Source organism: Coregonus clupeaformis, chromosome 1 (genome assembly GCF_020615455.1).
Source record: "Coregonus clupeaformis isolate EN_2021a chromosome 1, ASM2061545v1, whole genome shotgun sequence".
Taxonomy (NCBI): Eukaryota; Metazoa; Chordata; class Actinopteri; order Salmoniformes; family Salmonidae; genus Coregonus; species Coregonus clupeaformis.
In genome coordinates this window covers 65,089,921-65,113,620 of record NC_059192.1, presented here as the reverse complement: position 1 = coordinate 65,113,620, position 23,700 = coordinate 65,089,921, and the positions used below count along the sequence as shown (strand labels likewise).

Sequence of the window (23,700 nt, the reverse complement as noted above, 5' to 3'; positions counted from 1 at the left end):
GGGGGGTTGAGTGTGAGCTGAGGTGGTCGTGCCACAACAATCCTCCTTGACTTCTGACATCGGGAGATACGTTTCTAGCCTCCAGCCTCCCCAAGGGAGCAATGTGCTGTGTGTGTGTGTGTGTGTATATATATATATATATATATGTGAGTAATTGCCAGGAAAGGTAACTGTAGCTCTACTCTCAGAGGAAATCACCCTCTTGTTATGTGGTAATGTTATAAGCTGACATCATGGTGCTATCAAAGTGAGATGAACTAATGGAGCAGGATGAGATTGGTATTGCTGTGGATGTTAGGGAAATATCAAAACCACCGGTTTTGGGGACATCTGAGAAATCCTTTGGTTGGTGTGTTTGTTCCTCTGTAGTCTGTTGATGTGAATAACATCCACTTTCATATAACTTCTGCCCCCTGGTGGTGGGAACAGTCCAGTGTAAACAGTTTGGAACCAATTTCTTATTTATATTATAATTGTTTTAATATAAACACATGTAAAGTGTTGGTCCCATGTTTCATGAGCTGAAATAAAAGATACCAGACAAGTTCCACATTCACAAAATGCTTATTTCACTAAAATGTTGTGCACATCCCTGTTACCTTCTCCGCTATGCAATCCGGTTTCCGAGCTGGTCACGGGTGCACCTCAGCCACGCTCAAGGTCCTAAACGATATTATAACCGCGATTGATAATAGACAGTACTGTGCAGCCGTCTTCATCGACCTGGCCAAGGCTTTCGACTCTGTCAACCACCGCATTCTTATTGGCAGACTAAATAGCCTTGGTTTCTCAAATGACTGCCTAGCCTGGTTCACCAACTACTTCTCAGATAGAGTTCAATGTGTCAAATCGGAGGGCCTGTTGTCTGGACCTATGGCAGTCTCTATGGGGGTGCCACAGGGTTCAATTCTTGGGCCGACACTTTTCTCCGTGTATATCAATGATGTCGCTCTTGCTGCTGGTGACTCTCAGATCCACCTCTACGCAGACGACACCATTTTGTATACATCTGGCCCTTCATTGGACACTGTGTTAACAAACCTCCAAACGAGCTTCAATGCCATACAACAATCCTTCAGTAGCCTCCAACTGCTCTTAAACACTAGTAAAACTAAATGCATGCTTTTCAATCGAACGCTGCTGGCACCCGCCCACCCGACTAGAATCACCACTCTCGACGGGTCTGACCTAGAGTATGTGGACAACTACAAATACCTAGGTGTCTGGTTAGACTGTAAACTCAACTTCCAGACTCACATAAAGAATCTCCAATCCAAAGTTAAATCTAGAATCGGCTTCCTATTTCGCAATAAAGCCTCCTTCACTCATGCTGCCAAACATGCCCTCGTAAAACTGACTATCCTACCGATCCTTGACTTCGGCGATGTAATTTACAAAATAGCCTCCAACACTCTACTCAGCAAATTGGATGTAGTCTATCACAGTGCCATCCGTTTTGTCTCCAAAGCCCCATACACTACCCACCACTGTGACCTGTACGCTCTTGTTGGCTGGTCCTCACTACATGTTCGTCGTCAAACCCACTGGCTCCAGGCCATCTATAAATCACTGCTAGGCAAATCCCCGCCTTATCTTAGCTCATTGGTCACCATAGCAGCACCCACCCGTAGTCTGCGCTCCAGCAGGTATATCTCACTGGTCATTCCCAAAGCCAACACCTCCTTTGGCCGCCATTCCTTCCAGTTCTCTGCTGCCAATGACTGGAACGAATTGCAAAAATCTCTGAAGCTGGAGACTCTTATCTCCCTCAATAACTTTAAGCATCAGTTGTCAGAGCACCTTACCGATCACTGCACCTGTACACAGCCCATCCGAAATTAGCCCACCCAACTACCTCATCCCTATATTGTTATTTATTTTGCTCTTTTGCACCCCAGTATCTCTATTTGCACATAATCTCTTGCACATCTAGCATTCCAGTGTTAATACTATTGTAATTATTCTGCACTATAGCCTATTTATTGCCTTACCTCCATAACTTGCTACATTTGCACACACTGTATATATATTTTCTGTTGTATTTCTGACTTTTTTTTTTTTTTTACCCCATATGTAACTGTGTTGTTTTTATTGCACTACTTTGCTTTATCTTGGCCAGGTCGCAGTTGTAAATGAGAACCTGTTCTCAACTGGCTTACCTGGTTAAATAAAGGTGAAATAAAAAAAAAAAAAAAAAGAGCATTTCTCTTTTGGCAAGATAATCCATCCACCTGACAGGTGTGGCATATCAAGAAGCTGTTTAAACAGCATGATCATTACACAGGTGCACCTTGTGCTGGGGGACAATAAAAGGCCACTAAAATGGGAAGTTTTGTCAAAACACAATGCCAGAGATGTCTCAAGTTATGAGGGAGTGTGCAATTGGCATGCAGACTGCAGGAATATCCACCAGAGCTGTTGCCAGAGAATTTGATGTTCATTTCTCTACCACAAGCTGCCTCCAACATCATTTGAGAGAATTTGGCAAATGTCCAACCATCCTCACCACCGCAGACCCCGTGTATGGCATTTTGTGGGTCAGCGGTTTGCTGATGTCAACGTTGTGAATAGAGTGCCCCATGGTGGCAGTGGGTTATTGTATGGGCAGGCATAAGCTACGGACAACTAACACAATAGCATTTTATTGATGGCAATTTGAATGCACAGAGATACCGTGACAAGATCCTGAGCCCCATTGTCGTGCCATTCATCCGCCGCCATCACCTCATGTTTCAGCATGATAATGCACGGCCCCATGTCGCAAGGCTCTGTACACAATTCCTGGAAGCTACAAAAGTCCCTGTTCTTCCATGGCCTGCATACTCACCAGACATGTCATTCATTGAGCATGTTTGGGATACTCTGGATCGACAGAGTGTTCCAGTTCCCACCAATATACAGCAACTTCGCACAGCCATTGAAGAGGAGTGGGACAACATTCCACAGGCCACAATCAACAGCCTGATCAATTCTACAGTGGGGTAAAAAAATATTTAGTCAGCCACAAATTGTGCAAGTTCTCCCACTTAAAAAGTTGAGAGAGGCCTGTAATTTTCATCATAGGTACACGTCAGCTATGACAGACAAAATGAGGGGGAAAAAAAATAATCAAGAAAATCACATTGTAGGATTTTTTATGAATTTATTTGCAAATTATGGTGGAAAATAAATATTTGGTCAATAACAAAAGTTTCTCAATACTTTGTTATATACCCTTTGTTGGCAATGACACAGGTCAAAGGTTTTCTGTAATTCTTCACAAGGTTTTCACACACTGTTGCTGGTATTTTGGCCCATTCCTCCATGCAGATCTCCTCTAGAGCAGTGATGTTTTGGGGCTGTCGCTGGGCAACACAGACTTTCAACTCCCTCCAAAGATTTTCTATGGGGTTGAGATCTGGAGACTGGCTAGGCCACTCCAGGACCTTGAAATGCTTCTTACGAAGCCACTCCTTCGTTGTCCGGGCGGTGTGTTTGGGATCATTGTCATGCTGAAAGACCCAGCCACGTTTCATCTTCAATGCCCTTGCTGACGGAAGGAGGTTTTCACTCAAAATCTCACGATACATGGCCCCATTAATTCTTTCCTTTCCCCCTGTGTGGTTCTGGGATTTTTGCTCACCGTTCTTGTGATCATTTTGACCCCACGGGGTGAGATCTTGCGTGGAGCCCCAGATCGAGGGAGATTATCAGTGGTCTTGTATGTCTTCCATTTCCTAATAATTGCTCCCACAGTTGATTTCTTCAAACCAAGCTGCTTACCTATTGCAGATTCAGTCTTCCCAGCCTGGTGCAGGTCTACAATTTTGTTTCTGGTGTCCTTTGACAGCTCTTTGGTCTTGGCCATAGTGGAGTTTGGAGTGTGACTGTTTGAGGTTGTGGACAGGTGTCTTTTATACTGATAACAAGTTCAAACAGGTGCCATTAATACAGTTAACGAGTGGAGGACAGAGGAGCCTCTTAAAGAAGAAGTTACAGGTCTGTGAGAGCCAGAAATCTTGCTTGTTTGTAGGTGACCAAATACTTATTTTCCACCATAATTTGCAAATAAATTCATTAAAAATCCTACAATGTGATTTTCTGGAGAAAAAAAATCTCAATTTGTCTGTCATAGTTGACGTGTACCTATGATGAAAATTACAGGCCTCTCTCATCTTTTTAAGTGGGAGAACTTGCACAATTGGTGGCCGACTAAATTATTTTTTACTCCACTGTATGCAAAAGGAGATGTGTCGCACTGCATGAGGCAAATGGTGGTCACACCAGATACTGACTGGTTTTCGGATCCACGCCCCTACCTTCTTTTTTAAGGTTCCCAGTCATGTGAAATCCATAGATTAGGGCCTAATTAATATTTAAATTGACTGATTTCCTTATATGAACTAACTTTTGAAAATTGTTCCATGTTGCGTTCATTTTTGTTCAGTATGTGTGTGTGTGTATATATATATATATATATATTTTTTTTAAAGGGCTCTCTTTGGAACTAAAACTCCAAATACACTACCACGTCTTTCCAACAGAGGTCACTCCAAATCCACTACCATCTCTTTCCAAGAAGTCACACTAAATACACTACCACGTCCTTCCAACAGAGGTCGGAAGACCAACAACCACTGAACCTCATTTAAAAGTAAATCTATAATTTTAACCACTTTTGCAGTAAAATATTTTTACATCACCATCCATTTAATAAAATGAGACGGATGTGAGAAAAATAAAAAACATAAAAATTAAAAAAAACACTTGAGTTTTGTTCTACCTCGGGAAGGGGCATCGCCACTAGCCCAAAAGTCGTTTTCAAATATCACTCAGCTGATTCTTATCTTCTTCAATAGTTGAATATAGAATTAGAATAACCAGAAGTAGTTTAAAAAAACATACAAACACAGAAAATCTGGGCTATTATAAGTTTGCACAAATCTTCTAAAAACGGGGATAGCATTTCTTCTATAATAAAACAATTTTCCAACAGCATCTACAAAAACAGCAAAGTATTATTTATTGAAAAAAATCAAAAGTCATAGCAAAAGAACCACACACGGCATGGTTCTGAAAATAGCAGGTGAAACAAATCAAAGGAACCATATAATATTGACACAATTGGTAACAAGAAACAAAGGCACGTATTGGTTTATAATATATAGATATCTCTATTGTGCAGAATGCGTCCAAATCAAGTCTTATAGTGTGGCAAAAACCTGGTCACTTTCCCCATATTCCCAGGTTTTCCATGAATCCTGGTTGGAGGATGCTTTATTTCTTGCTTGTTCCTTCCTCAGTCTGGGAATCTTCCAACCTGGATTTCTGGAAAACCTGGGAATTTGGGAAAAGTTACTCGAATTTTGCGACACCAAGACATACACAATTCCAACAGATTACAGGAATGTTATGTTATGGTCGAGAGAGGACATAACCACAGATAAACATTAATGTGATTACAAAATCATCAATGGTTCATAACCAAGGGAAACATAAGGGTTTGGACCATGGAAATAGACACTGCTCTAGATATGTATATTGAACAAAAACATAAACGCAACATGTAAAGTATTGGTCCCATGTTTCATGAGCTGAAATAAAAGATCACAGAAATGTTCCATAACGCACAAAAAGCTTATTTCTCTCAAATTTCGTGAACAGATTTCTTTACATCCCTGTTAGTGAGTATTTATCTTTTGCCAAGATAATCCATCCACCTGACAGGTGAGGAATATCAAGAAGCTGATTAAACAGCATGATCATTACACAGGTGCACCTTGTGCTGGGGACAATAAAAGGCCACTAAAATGTGTGGTTTTGTTACACAACGCCACAGATGTCTCAAGTTATGAGGGAACGTGCAATTGGCATGCTGACTGCAGGAATGTCCATCAGAGCTGTTGCCCGAGAATTTAATGTTCATTTCTCTACCATAAGCCGCCTCTAACGTCATTTTTTGTGTGTGTCGCAATAGAGGAATATTTTACATTCAAAACAGAAATTAGGAGAATGAATTAATGTTTGACTTTCATCAAGTCCATGGAGAAACAGGACAAGTGATCAAATAGAGAGAGGCGAGAGGAGTGAGAGAGGCGAGAGGAGTGAGAGAGGGGAGAGGAGTGAGAGAGGCGAGAGGAGTGAGAGAGGGGAGAGGAGTGAGAGAGGCGAGAGGAGTGAGAGAGGCGAGACGCGAGGAGAAACAGAAGGTGGTGTAGAAAAAGAAGCGATATTAGATATAACAGAAGCGATATTAACATTAAGTCACCAAGTGCCTGAATTCAAGCCTCAGTCAGATAAATAACAATGTGATATACTGAAAGGCTTGTCTGCAATGCAGTAGCTGGAGACCATAGTGGCATAGCGGACTTTAAAATCAGGATTGTAAATAAAATACATTATGTATACATTTACAAATGTAAACATTCTCCACCCTACAGGCCATGTTATATTTTGGTTTGATACAGCATGCGCGGACGACATCCTGTTACCGTTTTTGGTTTGACCTTTGATGAGATACAGTAAGTCCCAATGAACGCCAGGGAAACAGGAAGTCACATGACGTAAGAAGTGAGAGCTGCTTGCGAATGTGTTTTTCCTAGGAGATTTTGGGGCAAGATACTATTTACTGCAGTCACAAAGTCAAAATTGTCTACATCGTAAAAATTCATGAAAACAAAAGTGTTATTTTTGGTCTTAATTTAAGGTTAGGAGTGTGGTTAAGGTTAGGTTTAAAAACACATTTTAAGAAGATAAATTGAAGAAGTGGGCAGGGTTTATGACTTTATGGCTGGGTTAACTAGAATCTCTCCCCAAAATCTCCTAGGAAATACTAATTTGCGAGCTTCTCGGCTTACACTTCTGGGTCCTGTTCATTAGGGTACACTATGGAAAATAGCTTTGAAAACTTTTGTAACGTAAAACGAAAATTAACGTTTGTTATTGGACCAGTACAGTTCCGATGGGAACACTCAGCAGCATTAGGCTGTACCAGGTCTTCAACCCTGTTATATATATATTTTCTTCAAATGCTTCTAGACCTTTCCTTCCCTTCCCTCCTTCCTCTGTTGATAATTGTTCTGATTTGACATGGTCTGTTGACAGATGTGATGGAGGGAAAACAACCACATCATGAAAGATCAGAGATAATCACCAAGAAAGGACTGAAGGTGATTGTATTTCAACAGGGTCTCTGTCTTCAGGGTGAATAGAGGAATACGGCCCTGTACTCTGACCCAGGCAAACAGGGGAGTCCTTTCATTGGTTCCTTCTCACCGGCAGAAAATGCGAGGTTGCAATGTATTGGGGAAAGATGCAAGCTGTGTACGTGAAGGGCCGAAACGATTCAGTGTTTTCAACAAAACAGCACCAACTCTTTTATTCAACACCTGTCCAGCAGGAGACTGACTTCCGCCCTCTTTGTAGCAGAGGCCACCGCAGCGCACATTGTTGTGGAATGTTCAGATATATTTTATGTAGAACAAACATGCCTCTCTAACCTGTAGGATCAGGAATCCTACAGCTCTATTAATGACATTTCTGTCTGCAACGTTCCGCAACGTTTGGTTTTGCAACTGAATGAGGCCCAGATGTGTATGTATATTAAAAACATTATTAAGATGGAGCCAATGACCTGTCTTCCTGGCACAACGCCCCTTTACGTACAGCCCTGCTTCCGGGCACAACGGCCCTCTACGTACAGCATATAGATATATTAATTGATGCAAGCCATTCCTGACCTGGGCACAGTGTAAATATGTAACGTATTCACCATCCATTTCTTTCAACAGTAAAATACACACCCAATAAGAAATTGTGCAGACAGTTGATTAAACCATTACAGTTGATAAATAAAACACCTTATAAACATACAACCATTTAGGCTAGATCGTCCTAGATGCAGATTACTGCTAGGACATAAAATATTAGTTACATCAACATTTGAATTACAAATGAGGGAAATTCTCTGACGTAAATTGAAGGAAATCTTCCACACCAGTCTTCCCCACATCTTTAAGGCAGCGGTGGAATAGAATATACTGGATTTGACCTTTGACATGGCTTTTGACCTTCTGACAAGAAGAGTAATTATTGTGGATAAATAAACAGTATTTCGCTCTGATCTATTTGCAAACAGGCAGTAACACCGTTGCAAAACAAAAGCTTAAAAACACGAATGACCCACTAGCCAATGGCCTCGGTCATGGTTCAAGCTTCATCTTTGTTATAGTTTGTGGGGGGGCATTGTGTTCGATATAAAAATAACATTGGTCTTTGTGAAAATATGCTACAACCAGCCATTTCAGCTTGACAGTTTCTTTGTTAATGAGGATGGCTGGCTTATAAGGAGGACCTGAAGCAAAGCTGAACAGGGTCATTCCACAAACGTTTCTTTCGCATCCCTTTGATATTTAAATAACAATAGTGCACCAATACTGAATTTTAAACTTTAAAAATGTTTACATAGCTTGCATTACTCAACTCATATGTATATACTGTATTCTATACTATTCTACTGTATCTTAGTCTATGCTGCTCTGACATTGTTCGTCCATATATTTATTTATATATTCTTACTTCCATTGCTTCACTTAGATTTGTCTGTATATGTTGAAAAATTGTTAGATATTACTTGTTAGATATTACTGCACTGTCGGAGCAAGAAACACAAGCATTTCGCTACACCCGCAATAACATCTGCTAAACAAGTGTATGTGACCAATAAAATGTGATTTGATTTGATTTAAAAGCCTTGTATATTAAAATAAGTGCCCTTTAATATAGAACACAAAATCTGATTTTTTTATATGAATAAAGACTTGCTAAAGTGCCATAAATTCAATATTTTGGCATTTCCCTCTGACTTCTAGGAAGATTTTAACCCACTATTGGTAGTAGAAACAATAAAGCAACTCCCCACCTGTTTTGGTAAAAAGCTGAGGGATGGGGCTGAAGAAATATAACCACGCTCAAATTCATAGACAGGGCTATGGATGCAAGGACTGATGGGGTATGACAGTTGAACTAACCTCATGAGGTATTTATCAGTTATATTCTTCAATAATCAAAAATGGATGTAGCAACTGCTGACTGCCCCTTTAACCCCAAAATGCCTCCAAGTTTCACCACCATTGGAAAGCCCTAGTTATTTTGTTGCTTTGACAAAGTCATTTCTAGAGATTAATACATTTCATGTGATTAGTGATTTATTTTAAGGTTAAAACAATTATAAATAAATAAACTGCCCCTAATTTTAAGGTCAACCCTGTTACGTGAACTGAACTCTTGTTGGTGAAACTATTCTTTCTTACATATTTTTTTCAAAAGGAACGTTGAACATCTAATAGTCAAATCAGTGTAAAAGCAGGTGAGCTGGTTCTACTCTTTCTGGTCATTTACTGGTGTTTTGTGGTGGAAAACTGAGTGGGTCGAGCATAACACGTCCACCATGCTACCCATAGTTATATATCTATATACATCTTTTTTTTAAGGCTGAATTCAATTGCCCCTCCCTGTTGCACACAACAAGCTTCCATTCTTCCTGTCACAAGGAGATTTTTGGCTGATTTAAGATGAACACGTCAACCCTGTTACGGTCAACCCTGTTACTGTATTTGGCACTTAATAGGCACTTACTATAGTCATTGTTTTACAGCATTTTAAAGGCTCTTTGTGCCACCAGACACAGTATTATCATAAAGGTCCATCAGTCAGACCTCTGCAGATGGGAAAACGTGTTTGTTTTTTCAAGTTGAACATGTGCTCTTTTTTTTTGTTTGTTTTTACCAAGTTACATTACCCAAAAGGGTCTCATTTCGTGGAACGACCAAACAGCTTTTTGGACATTTCTATCTAGCATGGCCCAGACCAGCTGAGCACTCACCCATTAACCTGGTCCCAGATCAGTTTGTGCCGTCTTGCCAACTCCTATGGTCGTTGGTACGGAAAACAACCAACAGATCTGGGATCAGGCTGCTCATACAACCTCCGTCTCCAACTCCTCATAATACAGCATGTCAGACACACTGTGTTAAATCATAAAGGTCCATCAATCAGACTTTATCAAAACACTATCTTGGCCATTTTGAAAGCGCAGAGACACGTTGGTCCGCCATTGTACCGCCATCACAATCACTCCCTCTTTATCTTGGGATTCAAAACTTGAAATGTTTATCAACAATCCCACTTTGAAGGTGGTTAACTAACATCAACGACCATGATAATAACAACATTAAAGCTGCCAATGTCCAACTGACCCTCCAAGAGTAATAATCCTGCCCCCCCCAAAAAAAAGTCTCAAAATGGTGGCCGACCTTTAGAATGTAACAACCCTACCAAGTGTCACAAAACAGTGGCCACTGACCTCTGACAGAGTTACTATAACAACCAACATAACAAAATAGCCACCTGTCGTGGTGTCTGGTCCAGGCAGTTACCGACAGTTCAAGTCACCTGTCTTCACTGGTTACCGACAGCTAAATCAAAATGGCCGCCGACCTGTTGTCCTCGGTTTCTGAAAGCTGAAGTCAAAATGGACACCGGCTGGGTAGTTACTGACAGGTCAAGTCGGGGTCATTGAGCCAGGCCCAGATCTGGATCATCTCCTGTGGTGTCCGGCTATGTACCAGCATCAGACCCTTATAGGCACACGGGTTACTCCTGTACTTCTCCTCAATGTCAAACGTCTTAAAGCCTTTATGTTTTTCTGGCCCCAGTCCCAGTTTCCTCAGACACATCCCTGTGTAAACGTCATCGATGGGATAGAGCGGTACGTGCTGCGAGGCCCCATGCAGCCGCCTGGCCAGGTCCCCGGAGTACAGATACCCCCCTCCGCCTGCATACGGCGGGTACGTGCCGACGAACAAACTCTCTGGGATGAAGTACTTGACCTTTTTGTCCCTGTGTGGCCCCGCGTTGGTGATCACATCCCCTACGAACAGGTCCCTTGCCCGGGGCCCAGAGAGGCCCTTGAGGAAGCCCAGGATCCTCAACGTATTGACAAAGACGTCATCGTCCCCTTTAAAGATGAACTGAGCACCGGGGCAGCTTGTGGTCATCCAGTCCAGGAAGAGCACCTCCTTGACGGTCAGGTTGAAGAACGAGTCCCGGTAGTCCCACTGGAGGTAGAGTTAGAACAATCAATTAAAGGGATATTTTACTCAAAAACGCTTTAGTATTTTGTTCATTATTCCACTGTTTATCCAATCCCATTTTTTTTATGTCAGCATACTTAAAAATAGTTTGAGTATCCCTGTGTCACTCCCCAATATTGCAACATTTGACAAGACGTATTACAGATTAGAACCAACATTGTGGACCACTCAGTGAGCGTTAAAAGACATAACAGACAGTCGTAATACATTGCCACACAAATCAGTCAGTATATATTAATAATCCCTAGAGTCAATTGATGCACCGGTGCGTCAATCTAAGTAACATAACCCCCATCAAAATGAGTCAGTTTAAGCTACAGATGCGTTTATTATTTTTTTTTACACGTGCTGCCACTCAATCTACCCTTCTGCATCTAGGGTGGAAGGTGTCCGAGCTACAGCGCTGTTAGTCAGACCATGAGACCACTATGGAAAGATGACTCTCACCAACACGATGGTGTTCTCCGTTTTGCTCTACAACCCCCACAAGTGTCACAGGACTCGTCTGAAGGTAACCAACAACATTATTTTATTTTTTATGAATGGAAGTATGGAGGTAGTTTTGTGCTTACTTAAAGAAAGGGGGGTTAAATAGTGTCTTTTATTTTTATAAAAACATTTCCTGATCTTTCTTATAGCTCCTACATATAGGACAGACACTTCAAAACATTATTCCTTATCATTTATTTGTTGACCGTCTTTTCTGAATGTGTTATTCAACGCATTTCTACGGGAGTTGGTATTTACGGACAAATTCAATATTTTATCAAATCATTAAAAAATATCTATTTTAAATAAATAGTGCTGTATTTGAACATTTTACACCCAAGGTAGGCTACCTTTATCCTTTAAGAGCTAGAATAGATTTTGCACACTATGTTGTGATTCTCACCAAATATGCTGTCTTCTCACACTATTCAAACCCCACAATCAATAAACAGCTTATGAAGCTCTCTTAGCCTATAGATCACATATTGCAAACAAATAATCTGAACTAAACACTTCACACATTTTGGAATTTCTGTGCGTCCTTGACAATCGTTAATCAATATCCAAAATCTGCACACATTTTTTTCCGTGAACCTGCACATCATCCTCTCTCTTTTGTGGCACCAATGTGAGGGGTTATGTCAGGGGAAACGGTGTTGCAGTAGTCTAGTGTGTGGTGCGGGAATAATGACAAGTGAACCTGGGGAGCTTCGCGTTCACATTGCCCTAAAAAAGGGAACCGGACCACAGAATTAAAGCGACCCAAACTCAGACCACCTCTCGAGATGGTCTCAGGTTCAGTTCGCTTCGGGGGTTCTTTTGGAGGGGTCGGAGTTCCTTTGGCGTATTCACACCACACCCACAAACAAAATAAGCAGAAACTGGCTGAAAGGGACCTAGCATGAAAACACCCCTAGACTCTAGAGATCTGATTGGAGGATTCCGGAATCAGGAGGGGATAAGCAGGAAATCCGGAAATCCTCCAACCAGGATCTCTGGAAAATCTGTGGAAAAGTTAACGTTAACAGAATTATTTTAATCCTAATTAGGCGCTTATAAGGAATAAGGAAACGTCTATGTTGCCATAGGCATTTACATGATTGTTACCTGAAGGAAGAAACATTTACATTGGCAGAGGCAGTTACTTACTATGACTGTGATATGTGGTTCTCTTACCTAGCTAACTTAAGATGAATGCTACATTACATCTGGAGAAGAGGGGCTCCTAAATCAGTGGTTTTTCTCCAGCGGGACCCCCAGACGTTCTCCAACCTCTCCTCGGGGACCCCCAGACGTTCTCCAACATCTCCTCAGGGACCCCCAGACGTTCTCCAACCTCTCCTCGGGGACCCCCAGACATTTCACCATGTAGTTGTAGCCCTGAACTAACTCACCTGATTCACCTATTCAAGGGCTTGATGATTAGTTGACAAGGTGAATGAGGTGTGCTAGTTGTGGAATAGTTAAATACATGGAATGTCTGGGGGTCCCAGAGGGGAGGTTTGAAAACCCATACCCTAAATGTTAACATGTATATTATTGTTACCTGGAGGATGTTAACATGTACAGTACCAGTCAAAAGTTTGGACACACCTACTCATTCAAGAGATTTTCTTTATTTTTACTATTTTCTACATTGTAGAATAATAGTGAAGACATCAAAACTATGAAATACTGGCGCCGAAGAAGATGGTGGCCTCGCGACTAGCTCTTAGAAAACGTTGCGTTCAAAACATTATTTTTTTTTTATAACATTATTTCATCGCGCAGACAGAAATAAATATCTCTCCGGGAAGCAGAAGGGCGGAGGTGTGTTTCATGATTAACGACTCATGGTGTAATTGTAGTAACATACAGGAACTCAAGTCCTTTTGTTCACCCGACCTAGAATACCTCAATCAAATGCCGACCGTATTCTCCCAAGATAAGTTTCTTCGGTTATAGTCACGGCCGTGTATATCCCCCCTCAAGCCGATACCACGACGGCCCTCAAAAGAACTTCACTGGACTTTATGCAAACTGGAAACCACATATCCTGAAGCTGCATTTATTGTAGCCGGGGATTTTAACAAAGCAAATTTGAGGACTAGGCTGCCGAAGTTCTATCAACATATCGACTGATGTACTCGAGCTGCAAAAATTCGACCATTGCTATTCAAACTTCCGGGATGGTTATAAGACCCTCCCCCGCCTTCCTTTCGGCAAATCTGACCACGACTCCATTTTGCTCCTCCCTTCCTATTGGCAGAAACTCAAACAGAGAGTACCAGTGCTAAGGACTATTCAACGCTGGCCTGACCAATCGGAATCCACGCTTCAAGATTGTTTTGATCACGCGGACTGGGATATGTCCTGGGTAGCATGCAAAAATTATTTAGACGAATACACTGAAACGGTGACTGAGTTTATCAGGAAGTGTATAGGAGATGTTGTGCCCACTGTGACTATTAAAACCTACCTTAACCAGAAACCGTGGATAGATGGCAGCATTCGTGCAAAACTGAAAGCGCGAAACACCGCATTCAACCATGGCAAGGTGACTGGGAATATGGCAGAATACAAACAGTGTAGCTACTCACTCCGCAAAGGAATTAAACTGGCAAAACATCAGTATAGAGACAAAGTGGAGTCGCAATTCAACAGCTCAGACACGAGACGTATGTGGCAGGGACTACAGAAATCACGGACTACAAAAGGAAATCCAGCCACGTCGTCGACACCGACGTCTCGCATCCGGACAAGCTAAACACCTTCTTCGCCCGCTTTGAGGATAACACAGTGCCACCGACGCAGCCCACTACCAAGGACTCTACTTCTCCGTGGCTGACGTGAGTAAGACATTTAAGCATGTTAACCCCCGCAAGGCTTCCGGCCCAGACGGCATCCCTAGCCGCGTCCTCAGAGCATGCGCAGACCAGCTGGCTGGTGTGTTTACGGACATATTCAATCTCTCCCTATTTCTAAAAACCTGTTTTTGCTTTGTCATTATGGGGTATTGTGTGTAGATAGATGTGGGGAAAAAACTATTCAAATCAATTTTAGAATAAGGCTGTAACCTAACAAAATGTGGAAAAGGTTGAGGGGTCTGAATACTTTATATTATAGATACCTGGAGGATGTCGCGGTGGCGAGCGTTCTCATAGCGCATCATCTCCGACAGGTCTGGGTTGTGGTCCACGGCTGTGGTGTTGCCGAGCAGGAACACCGTGACAACCGTCCGGTTGGCGAGGACGCCGGCTCGACCCCACGACTGGCGGATGGCCTGGCGGCGGTCAAAGTGCGGAACAAGGGATTTGATGGCCAGTAGGAGGAAGGGCGGCTCCCCTCCCTGGGTCTTTTGGCAGATGTGAGGCTGGTCCACCACTAGAGGGTACGACCGACAGCGCATGTAGAGAAGGAAGTCTTTAAAACGGGGAGGTAGGGAGTTGTAGTCTTTCACGTGAGTGGTGACTCTGTAGTCCGGTTGGCAGGGGTCAGGGTTCAGCCCTGTGTCGTTGAGCCAGTCAGGGACAGGTCTGATGACATCATCATCGCTAGTGTTGTTGTTATTAGCGGAGGCGAGGACAGGGTTGTGTTGGAGGTCCAGTCTCTGTTGCTGGCGGTTCCAGTAGGCCTGACTAGGAGCCAGTTTGGACCAGAAGCGCTTGGAGGGGACACGGACCTTGAATGGAGGAAGGAAGGAGGAAATGTATTACATTTATTTTACAAATTAAAACAATACAGAGTTGTCTAAACCAAGAAAAACAATACATACAGTACCAGTCAAAAGTTTGGACACTCATTCCAGGGTTTTTCTTTTTTTTTTTTTTACTACTTTCTACATTGTAGAATAATAGTGAAGACATCAAAACTATGAAATAACACATATGGAATCATGTAGTAACCAAAAAAGAGTTACACAAATCAATTTTTTTATTTATTTTAGCTTCTTCAAAGTAGCCACCCTTTGCCTTGATGACAGCTTTGCACACACTTTGTCCTGTCACCACCCCCCCACACTTTGTCCTGTCACCCCCCCCACACTTTGTCCTGTCACCACCCCCCCCACACTTTGTCCTGTCACCCCCCCACACTTTGTCCTGTCACCACCCCCCACACTTTGTCCTGTCACCACCCCCCACACTTTGTCCTGTCACCACCCCCCCCACACTTTGTCCTGTCACCACCCCCCCCACACTTTGTCCTGTCACCACCCCCCCCACACTTTGTCCTGTCACCACCCCCACACTTTGTCCTGTCACCCCCCCCACACTTTGTCCTGTCACCACCCCCCCCACACTTTGTCCTGTCACCACCCCCACACTTTGTCCTGTCACCACCCCCCCCACACTTTGTCCTGTCACCACCCCCCACACTTTGTCCTGTCACCACCCCCCACACTTTGTCCTGTCACCACCCCCCCACACTTTGTCCTGTCACCACCCCCCCACACTTTGTCCTGTCCCCCCCCACACTTTGTCCTGTCACCCCCCCCACACTTTGTCCTGTCACCCCCCCACACTTTGTCCTGTCACCCCCCCACACTTTGTCCTGTCACCCCCCCACACTTTGTCCTGTCACCCCCCCACACTTTGTCCTGTCACCCCCCCCACACTTTGTCCTGTCACCACCCCCCCACACTTTGTCCTGTCACCCCCCCCACACTTTGTCCTGTCACCCCCCCACACTTTGTCCTGTCACCCCCCCACACTTTGTCCTGTCACCACCCCCCCACACTTTGTCCTGTCACCCCCCCCACACTTTGTCCTGTCACCCCCCCCACACTTTGTCCTGTCACCCCCCACACTTTGTCCTGTCACCCCCCCCACACTTTGTCCTGTCACCCCCCACACTTTGTCCTGTCACCCCCCCACACTTTGTCCTGTCACCACCCCCCCACACTTTGTCCTGTCACCCCCCCCACACTTTGTCCTGTCACCCCCCCACACTTTGTCCTGTCACCCCCCCCACACTTTGTCCTGTCACCACCCCCCACACTTTGTCCTGTCACCCCCCCCACACTTTGTCCTGTCACCCCCCCACACTTTGTCCTGTCACCACCCCCCCCACACTTTGTCCTGTCACCCCCCCACACTTTGTCCTGTCACCCCCCCCACACTTTGTCCTGTCACCACCCCCCACACTTTGTCCTGTCACCACCCCCCACACTTTGTCCTGTCACCACCCCCCCCACACTTTGTCCTGTCACCCCCCCACACTTTGTCCTGTCACCCCCCCCACCCTTTGTCCTGTCACCACCCCCCCCACACTTTGTCCTGTCACCCCCCCCCCCCACACTTTGTCCTGTCACCCCCCCCACACTTTGTCCTGTCACCCCCCCCACACTTTGTCCTGTCACCCCCCCCACACTTTGTCCTGTCACCACCCCCACACTTTGTCCTGTCACCCCCCCACACTTTGTCCTGTCACCCCCCCCCACACTTTGTCCTGTCACCCCCCCCACACTTTGTCCTGTCACCCCCCCCACACTTTGTCCTGTCACCCCCCCCACACTTTGTCCTGTCACCCCCCCCACACTTTGTCCTGTCACCCCCCCCACACTTTGTCCTGTCACCACCCCCCCACACTTTGTCCTGTCACCACCCCCCCACACTTTGTCCTGTCACCACCCCCCCCACACTTTGTCCTGTCACCACCCCCCCACACTTTGTCCTGTCACCACCCCCCCCACACTTTGTCCTGTCACCACCCCCCCACACTTTGTCCTGTCACCCCCCCCCACACTTTGTCCTGTCACCACCCCCCCACACTTTGTCCTGTCACCACCCCCCCCCACACTTTGTCCTGTCACCACCCCCCACACTTTGTCCTGTCACCACCCCCCCACACTTTGTCCTCACCTTGTTGTGTCCGCTCTTGTCCTGTCCTCTGCTGTGGGACACTAGGATGAAAATGAAGAGATTGACCATCATCAGCGTCACCACAAACTTCAGCTTCCTCCTCAGGCCCGCCATGACCCCTAGCTACGACCTCTGACCTCTAGCCACCTAGAGAGAGGAGAGGGGGAGAGAGAGAGATGAGGGAGAGAGAGAGAGAGAGAGAGATGAGGGAGGGGGAGAGAGAGATGAGGGAGGGGGAGAGAGAGAGAGAGAGAGAGATGAGGGAGGGAGGGAGAGAGAGAGAGAGATGAGGGAGGGGGGAGAGAGAGAGAGATGAGGGAGGGGGGAGAGAGAGAGAGATGAGGGAGGGGGGAGAGAGAGAGAGATGAGGGAGGGGAGAGAGAGAGAGATGAGGGAGGGGGAGAGAGAGATGAGGGAGGGGGAGAGAGAGAGATGAGGGAGGGGGGAGAGAGAGAGATGAGGGAGGGGGGAGAGAGAGAGATGAGGGAGGGGGGGAGAGAGAGAGAGATGAGGAACACATTCAAGTTTGTTTATTTGTCATGTACACAATGCAACAAAATGCTTAAATGCTTTGCACACACACGCAGACTAGAATTAGTGGTCAAATCGTCTCTTCATTAAAACATTTAATAGGATGGAAATCTCCCCTCAGTTAAAATGGCCAGTTAGTGTAAAAACACATGACTACAAACTGCCCACATTTCTTTCTACTCTAAGGCCTCAGGGGGAAATGAATAATGTAACGCTTCAAGTGAACACGGGTTTCTAAGAATCAATGCCTTTAACCATTTTCACAGAATTCAGGAGCAATTTGAGCTGAATGGTAGTCAGACTGCAAATCCACAATTTATTCAAACTCTGTTTGACTCTACGGTTGAGACGTTTTGGGGCAGTTTGAACATATTAAATAACTATTTTGAAATTGCCAGAAAGTATTTCAGGACAGTTGGAATGGTTATTTAGGGAAATTCAATGTTTTTAGGCAGCGAATAATTGATCATGTGCTTCTCACTCCAGAGAGCCTCATGCTCCCAATCTGAGGTCCAGGTCTGACCGATAACAACAACCTAGGAGAGATACTGGCTGTGCAGGTTTGGATTCCAACTCACTAACTGTAAGTCGCTCTGGATAAGAGCGTCTGCTAAATGACTAAAATGTAAATGTAACCCTACAAGATCACAGCTGATACAGCCAACCAAGGTGAAATCATAACCACAAGGATGTGGGTGTGGGGGCACACACACATACACTCCCCCTCCACCTAAACACACACACCTCCCCCTCCACCTAAACACACACACACTCCCCCTCCACCTAAACACACACACACTCCCCCTCCACCTAAACACACACACTCCCCCTCCACCTAAACACACACACTCCCCCTCCACCTAAACACACACACACACACCCTCCCTCCACCTAAACACACACACACTCCCCCTCCACCTAAACACACACACTCCCCCTCCACCTACACACACACACTCCCCCTCCACCTAAACACACACACACACCCCCTCCACCTACACACACACACACTCCCCTCCACCTAAACACACACACTCCCCCTCCACCTAAACACACACACACTCCCCTCCACCTAAACACACACACACTCCCCTCCACCTAAACACACACACACACCTCCCCCTCCACCTAAACACACACACACTCCCCCTCCACCTAAACACACACACACTCCCCCTCCACCTAAACACACACACACACTCCCCCTCCACCTAAACACACACACACTCCCCCTCCACCTAAACACACACACACCCCCTCCACCTAAACACACACACACACACTCCCCCTCCACCTAAACACACACACACATCCCCCTCCACCTAAACACACACACACTCCCCCTCCACCTAAACACACACACCTCCCCCTCCACCTAAACACACACACTCCCCCTCCACCTAAACACACACACACTCCCCTCCACCTACACACACACACACACTCCCCCTCCACCTAAACACACACACTCCCCCTCCACCTAAACACACACACTCCCCCTCCACCTAAACACACACACACACCCCCTCCACCTAACACACACACACACACACTCCCCCTCCACCTAAACACACACACACTCCCCCTCCACCTAAACACACACACACACTCCCCCTCCACCTAAACACACACACACTCCCCTCCACCTAAACACACACACACTCCCCCTCCACCTAAACACACACACACACACTCCCCCTCCACCTAAACACACACACACACACACACTCCCCCTCCACCTAAACACACACACACACTCCCCCTCCACCTAAACACACACACACACTCCCCCTCCACCTAAACACACACACACTCCCCCTCCACCTAAACACACACACTCCCCCCTCCACCTAAACACACACACTCCCCCTCCACCTAAACACACACACTCCCCCCTCCACCTAACACACACACTCCCCTTACACACACTAATTTGAACCTCGTCTCGGAGTGACTCAACAGGTTGAATAAGAGAGGATGGGATCCTGGAGATTTGGGTCTATAAAATCCTTATACAACTATCCCCTTTTTATTGGGTTCCTTCATTTACTTGAGTTATCGTCTGTACTGACACGTGAAATGCAAAAATGGGTGAATCATTTGCATTGATTTTCATGACAAGAACATAGTGTGTTGCATTGAACTGCTGCTATGACCTGGCCACCACCTGATCGGTATCCTAAAAAATGACAGGATTCCTGTTCTGACAAATCAAATATTTACGTTCTTCTTTTGTTATTCTCCAGTTGGAATGAGCCGAACAACCCACCTGAGCAAGGCTGAAGAAAAGCAGGCCAAATCCCTCTCCCCTCCCCCCAACCCTTTTCAGAGGCCTCCAATCATTCAAACACAATGATCTCCCACTTTACCAAAACCCTCCCTCCATTCTCTCCTTTGCCAACCCCTCCATTTCTGATTTCTTCCCCTCACTACTTCCAGGTGTCCTTTATCTGGCTTCCTCAGCTCTCCCTCATTCTACCCTTTCGCTGTCTCCCTCTCTCTTCCATCTCCATCTACCCTTTGTCTCCCTCTCTCTTCCATCTCCATCTACCCTTTCTCTGTCTCCCTCTCTCTTCCATCTCCATCTCCCTTCCATCTCCATCTACCCTTTCTCTGTCTCCCTCTCTCTTCCATCTCCATCTACCCTTTCTCTGTCTCCCTCTCTCTTCCATCTCCATCTACCCTTTCTCTGTCTCCCTCTCTCTTCCATCTCCATCTACCCTTTCTCTGTCTCCCTCTCTCTTCCATCTCCATCTACCCTTTCTCTGTCTCCCTCTCTCTTCCATCTCCATCTACCCTTTCTCTGTCTCCCTCTCTCTTCCATCTCCATCTACCCTTTCTCTGTCTCCCTCTCTCTTCCATCTCCATCTCCCTTCCATCTCCATCTACCCTTTCTCTGTCTCCCTCTCTCTCTCCATCTCCATCTACCCTTTCTCTGTCTCCCTCTCTCTTCCATCTCCATCTACCCTTTCTCTGTCTCCCTCTCTCTTCCATCTCCATCTACCCTTTCTCTGTCTCCCTCTCTCTTCCATCTCCATCTACCCTTTCTCTGTCTGTCTCCCTCTCTCTTCCATCTCCATCTACCCTTTCTCTGTCTCTCATCTCCATCTACCCTTTCTCTGTCTCCCTCTCTCTTCCATCTCCATCTACCCTTTCTCCATCTCCCTTCCATCTCCCCTTTCTCTGTCTCCCTCTCTCTTCCATCTCCATCTACCCTTTCTCTGTCTCCCTCTCTCTTCCATCTCCATCTACCCTTTCTCTGTCTCCCTCTCTCTTCCATCTCCATCTACCCTTTCTCTGTCTCCCTCTCTCTTCCATCTCCATCTACCCTTTCTCTGTCTCCCTCTCTCTTCCATCTCCATCTACCCTTTCTCTGTCTCCCTCTCTCTTCCATCTCCATCTACCCTTTCTCTGTCTCCCATCTCCATCTCCCTTCCATCTCCCCTTTCTCTGTCTCCCTCTCTCTTCCATCTCCATCTACCCTTTCTCTGTCTCCCTCTCTCTTCCATCTCCATCTACCCTTTCTCTGTCTCCCTCTCTCTTCCATCTCCATCTACCCTTTCTCTGTCTCCCTCTCTCTTCCATCTCCATCTACCCTTTCTCTGTCTCCCTCTCTCTTCCATCTCCATCTACCCTTTCTCTGTCTCCCTCTCTTCCATCTCCATCTACCCTTTCTCTGTCTCCCTCTCTCTTCCATCTCCATCTACCCTTTCTCTGTCTCCCTCTCTCTTCCATCTCCATCTACCCTTTCTCTGTCTCCCTCTCTCTTCCATCTCCATCTACCCTTTCTCTGTCTCCCTCTCTCTTCCATCTCCATCTCCCTTCCATCTCCATCTACCCTTTCTCTGTCTCCCTCTCTCTTCCATCTCCATCTACCCTTTCTCTGTCTCCCTCTCTCTTCCATCTCCATCTACCCTTTCTCTGTCTCCCTCTCTCTTCCATCTCCATCTACCCTTTCTCTGTCTCCCTCTCTCTTCCATCTCCATCTACCCTTTCTCTGTCTCTGTTAGATTAATTTGGATTTGAAGAATAATGACTAAAGAATTTCACCCCAAACACAGTATAAATGTTAGAATTATCATGTAGTGTCAACCCACTAACAGAGGGGGCGTTACTAACCATTCAAGGGGGAAGGCGGGAACTGCTTAAGAAAGGTGGGAGGAGCATAGTGTCTTTGTTTGTCAAGGAGTATAAAAACAGGATATTTGTGTTTTTGAGCAGAGCTCTCCATGAATAAATTTACTGATAATTACTTGTGGATTGTGGACCTTGAATCATTGATGATTAAAACCAGAGCTTTACAACCTCTGGTAATGATTCAAGCTTAGGTCGAATTAGAGATAGAAATTCACATGACAGTCTCCCTCTCTCTTCCATCTCCATCTACCCTTTCTCTGTCTCCCTCTCTCTTCCATCTCCATCTACCCTTTCGCTGTCTCCATCTCTCTTCCATCTCCATCTACCCTTTCGCTGTCTCCCTCTCTCATCTCCATCTACCCTTTCTCTGTCTCCCTCTCTCTTCCATCTCCATCTACCCTTTCTCTGTCTCCCTCTCTCTTCCATCTCCATCTACCCTTCCGCTGTCTCCCTCTCTCTTCCATCTCCATTTTCGCTGTCTCCCTCTCTCTTCCATCTCTCTGTATTGTTTTAGTTCCGCTGCCTCCTAGCAACACTTCTGCACCAGTGTCTTCAGGCCCCCTGTGTCCTCTCATCTATCCTCTCTTCCATCTATCCTCTCTTCCATCTATCCTCTCCTCCATCTCCATCTCTCTCAATCTGTGTCTATCCCCCCTCCGCCATCCTCCACTCACAGCTATAGAACACAAGCAAGCTTTAATGCATTGACTGCCTACTGTTATTTTACCTGTGTAGGTGGAGTGTTTCAGGCATTATGTGGTGTGTGTGTGTGCGCATAACAGTTGGTTTTACCTGTGCGGCCGGTTAAGTGTGTGTGTAAAGGCTGTTGGTCTTACCTGTGAGGCGGGCGGAGGGTGTGTCAGGCTTCACTGTCTTCTCAGTCTGGCCTCACAGCTCTAAACCCATACTGAGCTCCGCCCCCTGGGGAACAGCAGCCAATGGGATGGAGAGGGGGGGAGGGGTGTGGCAGCAACCTGTAGGCAAGAAAGACCAACTGTGTCAACACCTCACAAAACTGTGTCTCAACACCTCACTATAGAGATGGCCAGGAAAACAGTATGAGACACACTGTGTTCAGAACTAAGCTGTTCTCACACACACACACAGACAAAGAGAGAGAGAGAGAGAGAGAGAGAGAGTGACCGAGAGAGGCATAAATATTATTCCCAGCCAAGGCCATCATGTCAAGATGGCGTAGCAGTGCGGTCGTGTTTTTTTTCTGTGTCCTTGTGTAAATAGCAAGTTTTTTAGTTTTTTGTCTATTTTGTATAGATTTCTCAATTTTACTTTTCATTCCTTAACTAAATATACTTTCCTGCAACCCGCCTCACCCATATGGAAAGGATTATATTATTTCTTTATAACTTTTATCAAGAACCTTAAGCTGAAACTAGTCTAGCTGCAACCGAATGGCTACTTGCTATTAGCCACCGTTAGCATCTTCACCATTGTCCGTGGCACTACCCACCAGCCAGCTCTAGCTCTAGCCTGGACAATTTGTCGGCCAGTCTGCACAGCGTGCTATCGACCCAGAGCATATCGGATTTTCTGCCAGAATCACTGGACCCTAG

General features: G+C 45.4%; 1 protein-coding gene across 1 annotated transcript in view; it reads right to left on the bottom strand.

The window, feature by feature from the left end:
* Window positions 1-4,979: 4,979 nt before the first annotated feature.
* Window positions 4,980-23,700, bottom strand: part of b3gnt2b (UDP-GlcNAc:betaGal beta-1,3-N-acetylglucosaminyltransferase 2b) — a 38,629-nt gene continuing 19,908 nt past the window's right edge. The window contains exons 2-6 of the mRNA XM_041884881.2: window positions 22,966-23,103; window positions 17,462-17,608; window positions 14,731-15,282; window positions 10,387-11,096; window positions 4,980-5,316 (exon numbers count right to left, since the gene is read on the bottom strand). Of these exons, the coding sequence (XP_041740815.1) occupies window positions 10,530-11,096; window positions 14,731-15,282; window positions 17,462-17,575 (1,233 nt within the window). The 5' untranslated portion in view covers window positions 17,576-17,608; window positions 22,966-23,103 and the 3' untranslated portion in view covers window positions 4,980-5,316; window positions 10,387-10,529. The remainder of the gene's footprint in view (window positions 5,317-10,386; window positions 11,097-14,730; window positions 15,283-17,461; window positions 17,609-22,965; window positions 23,104-23,700) is intronic.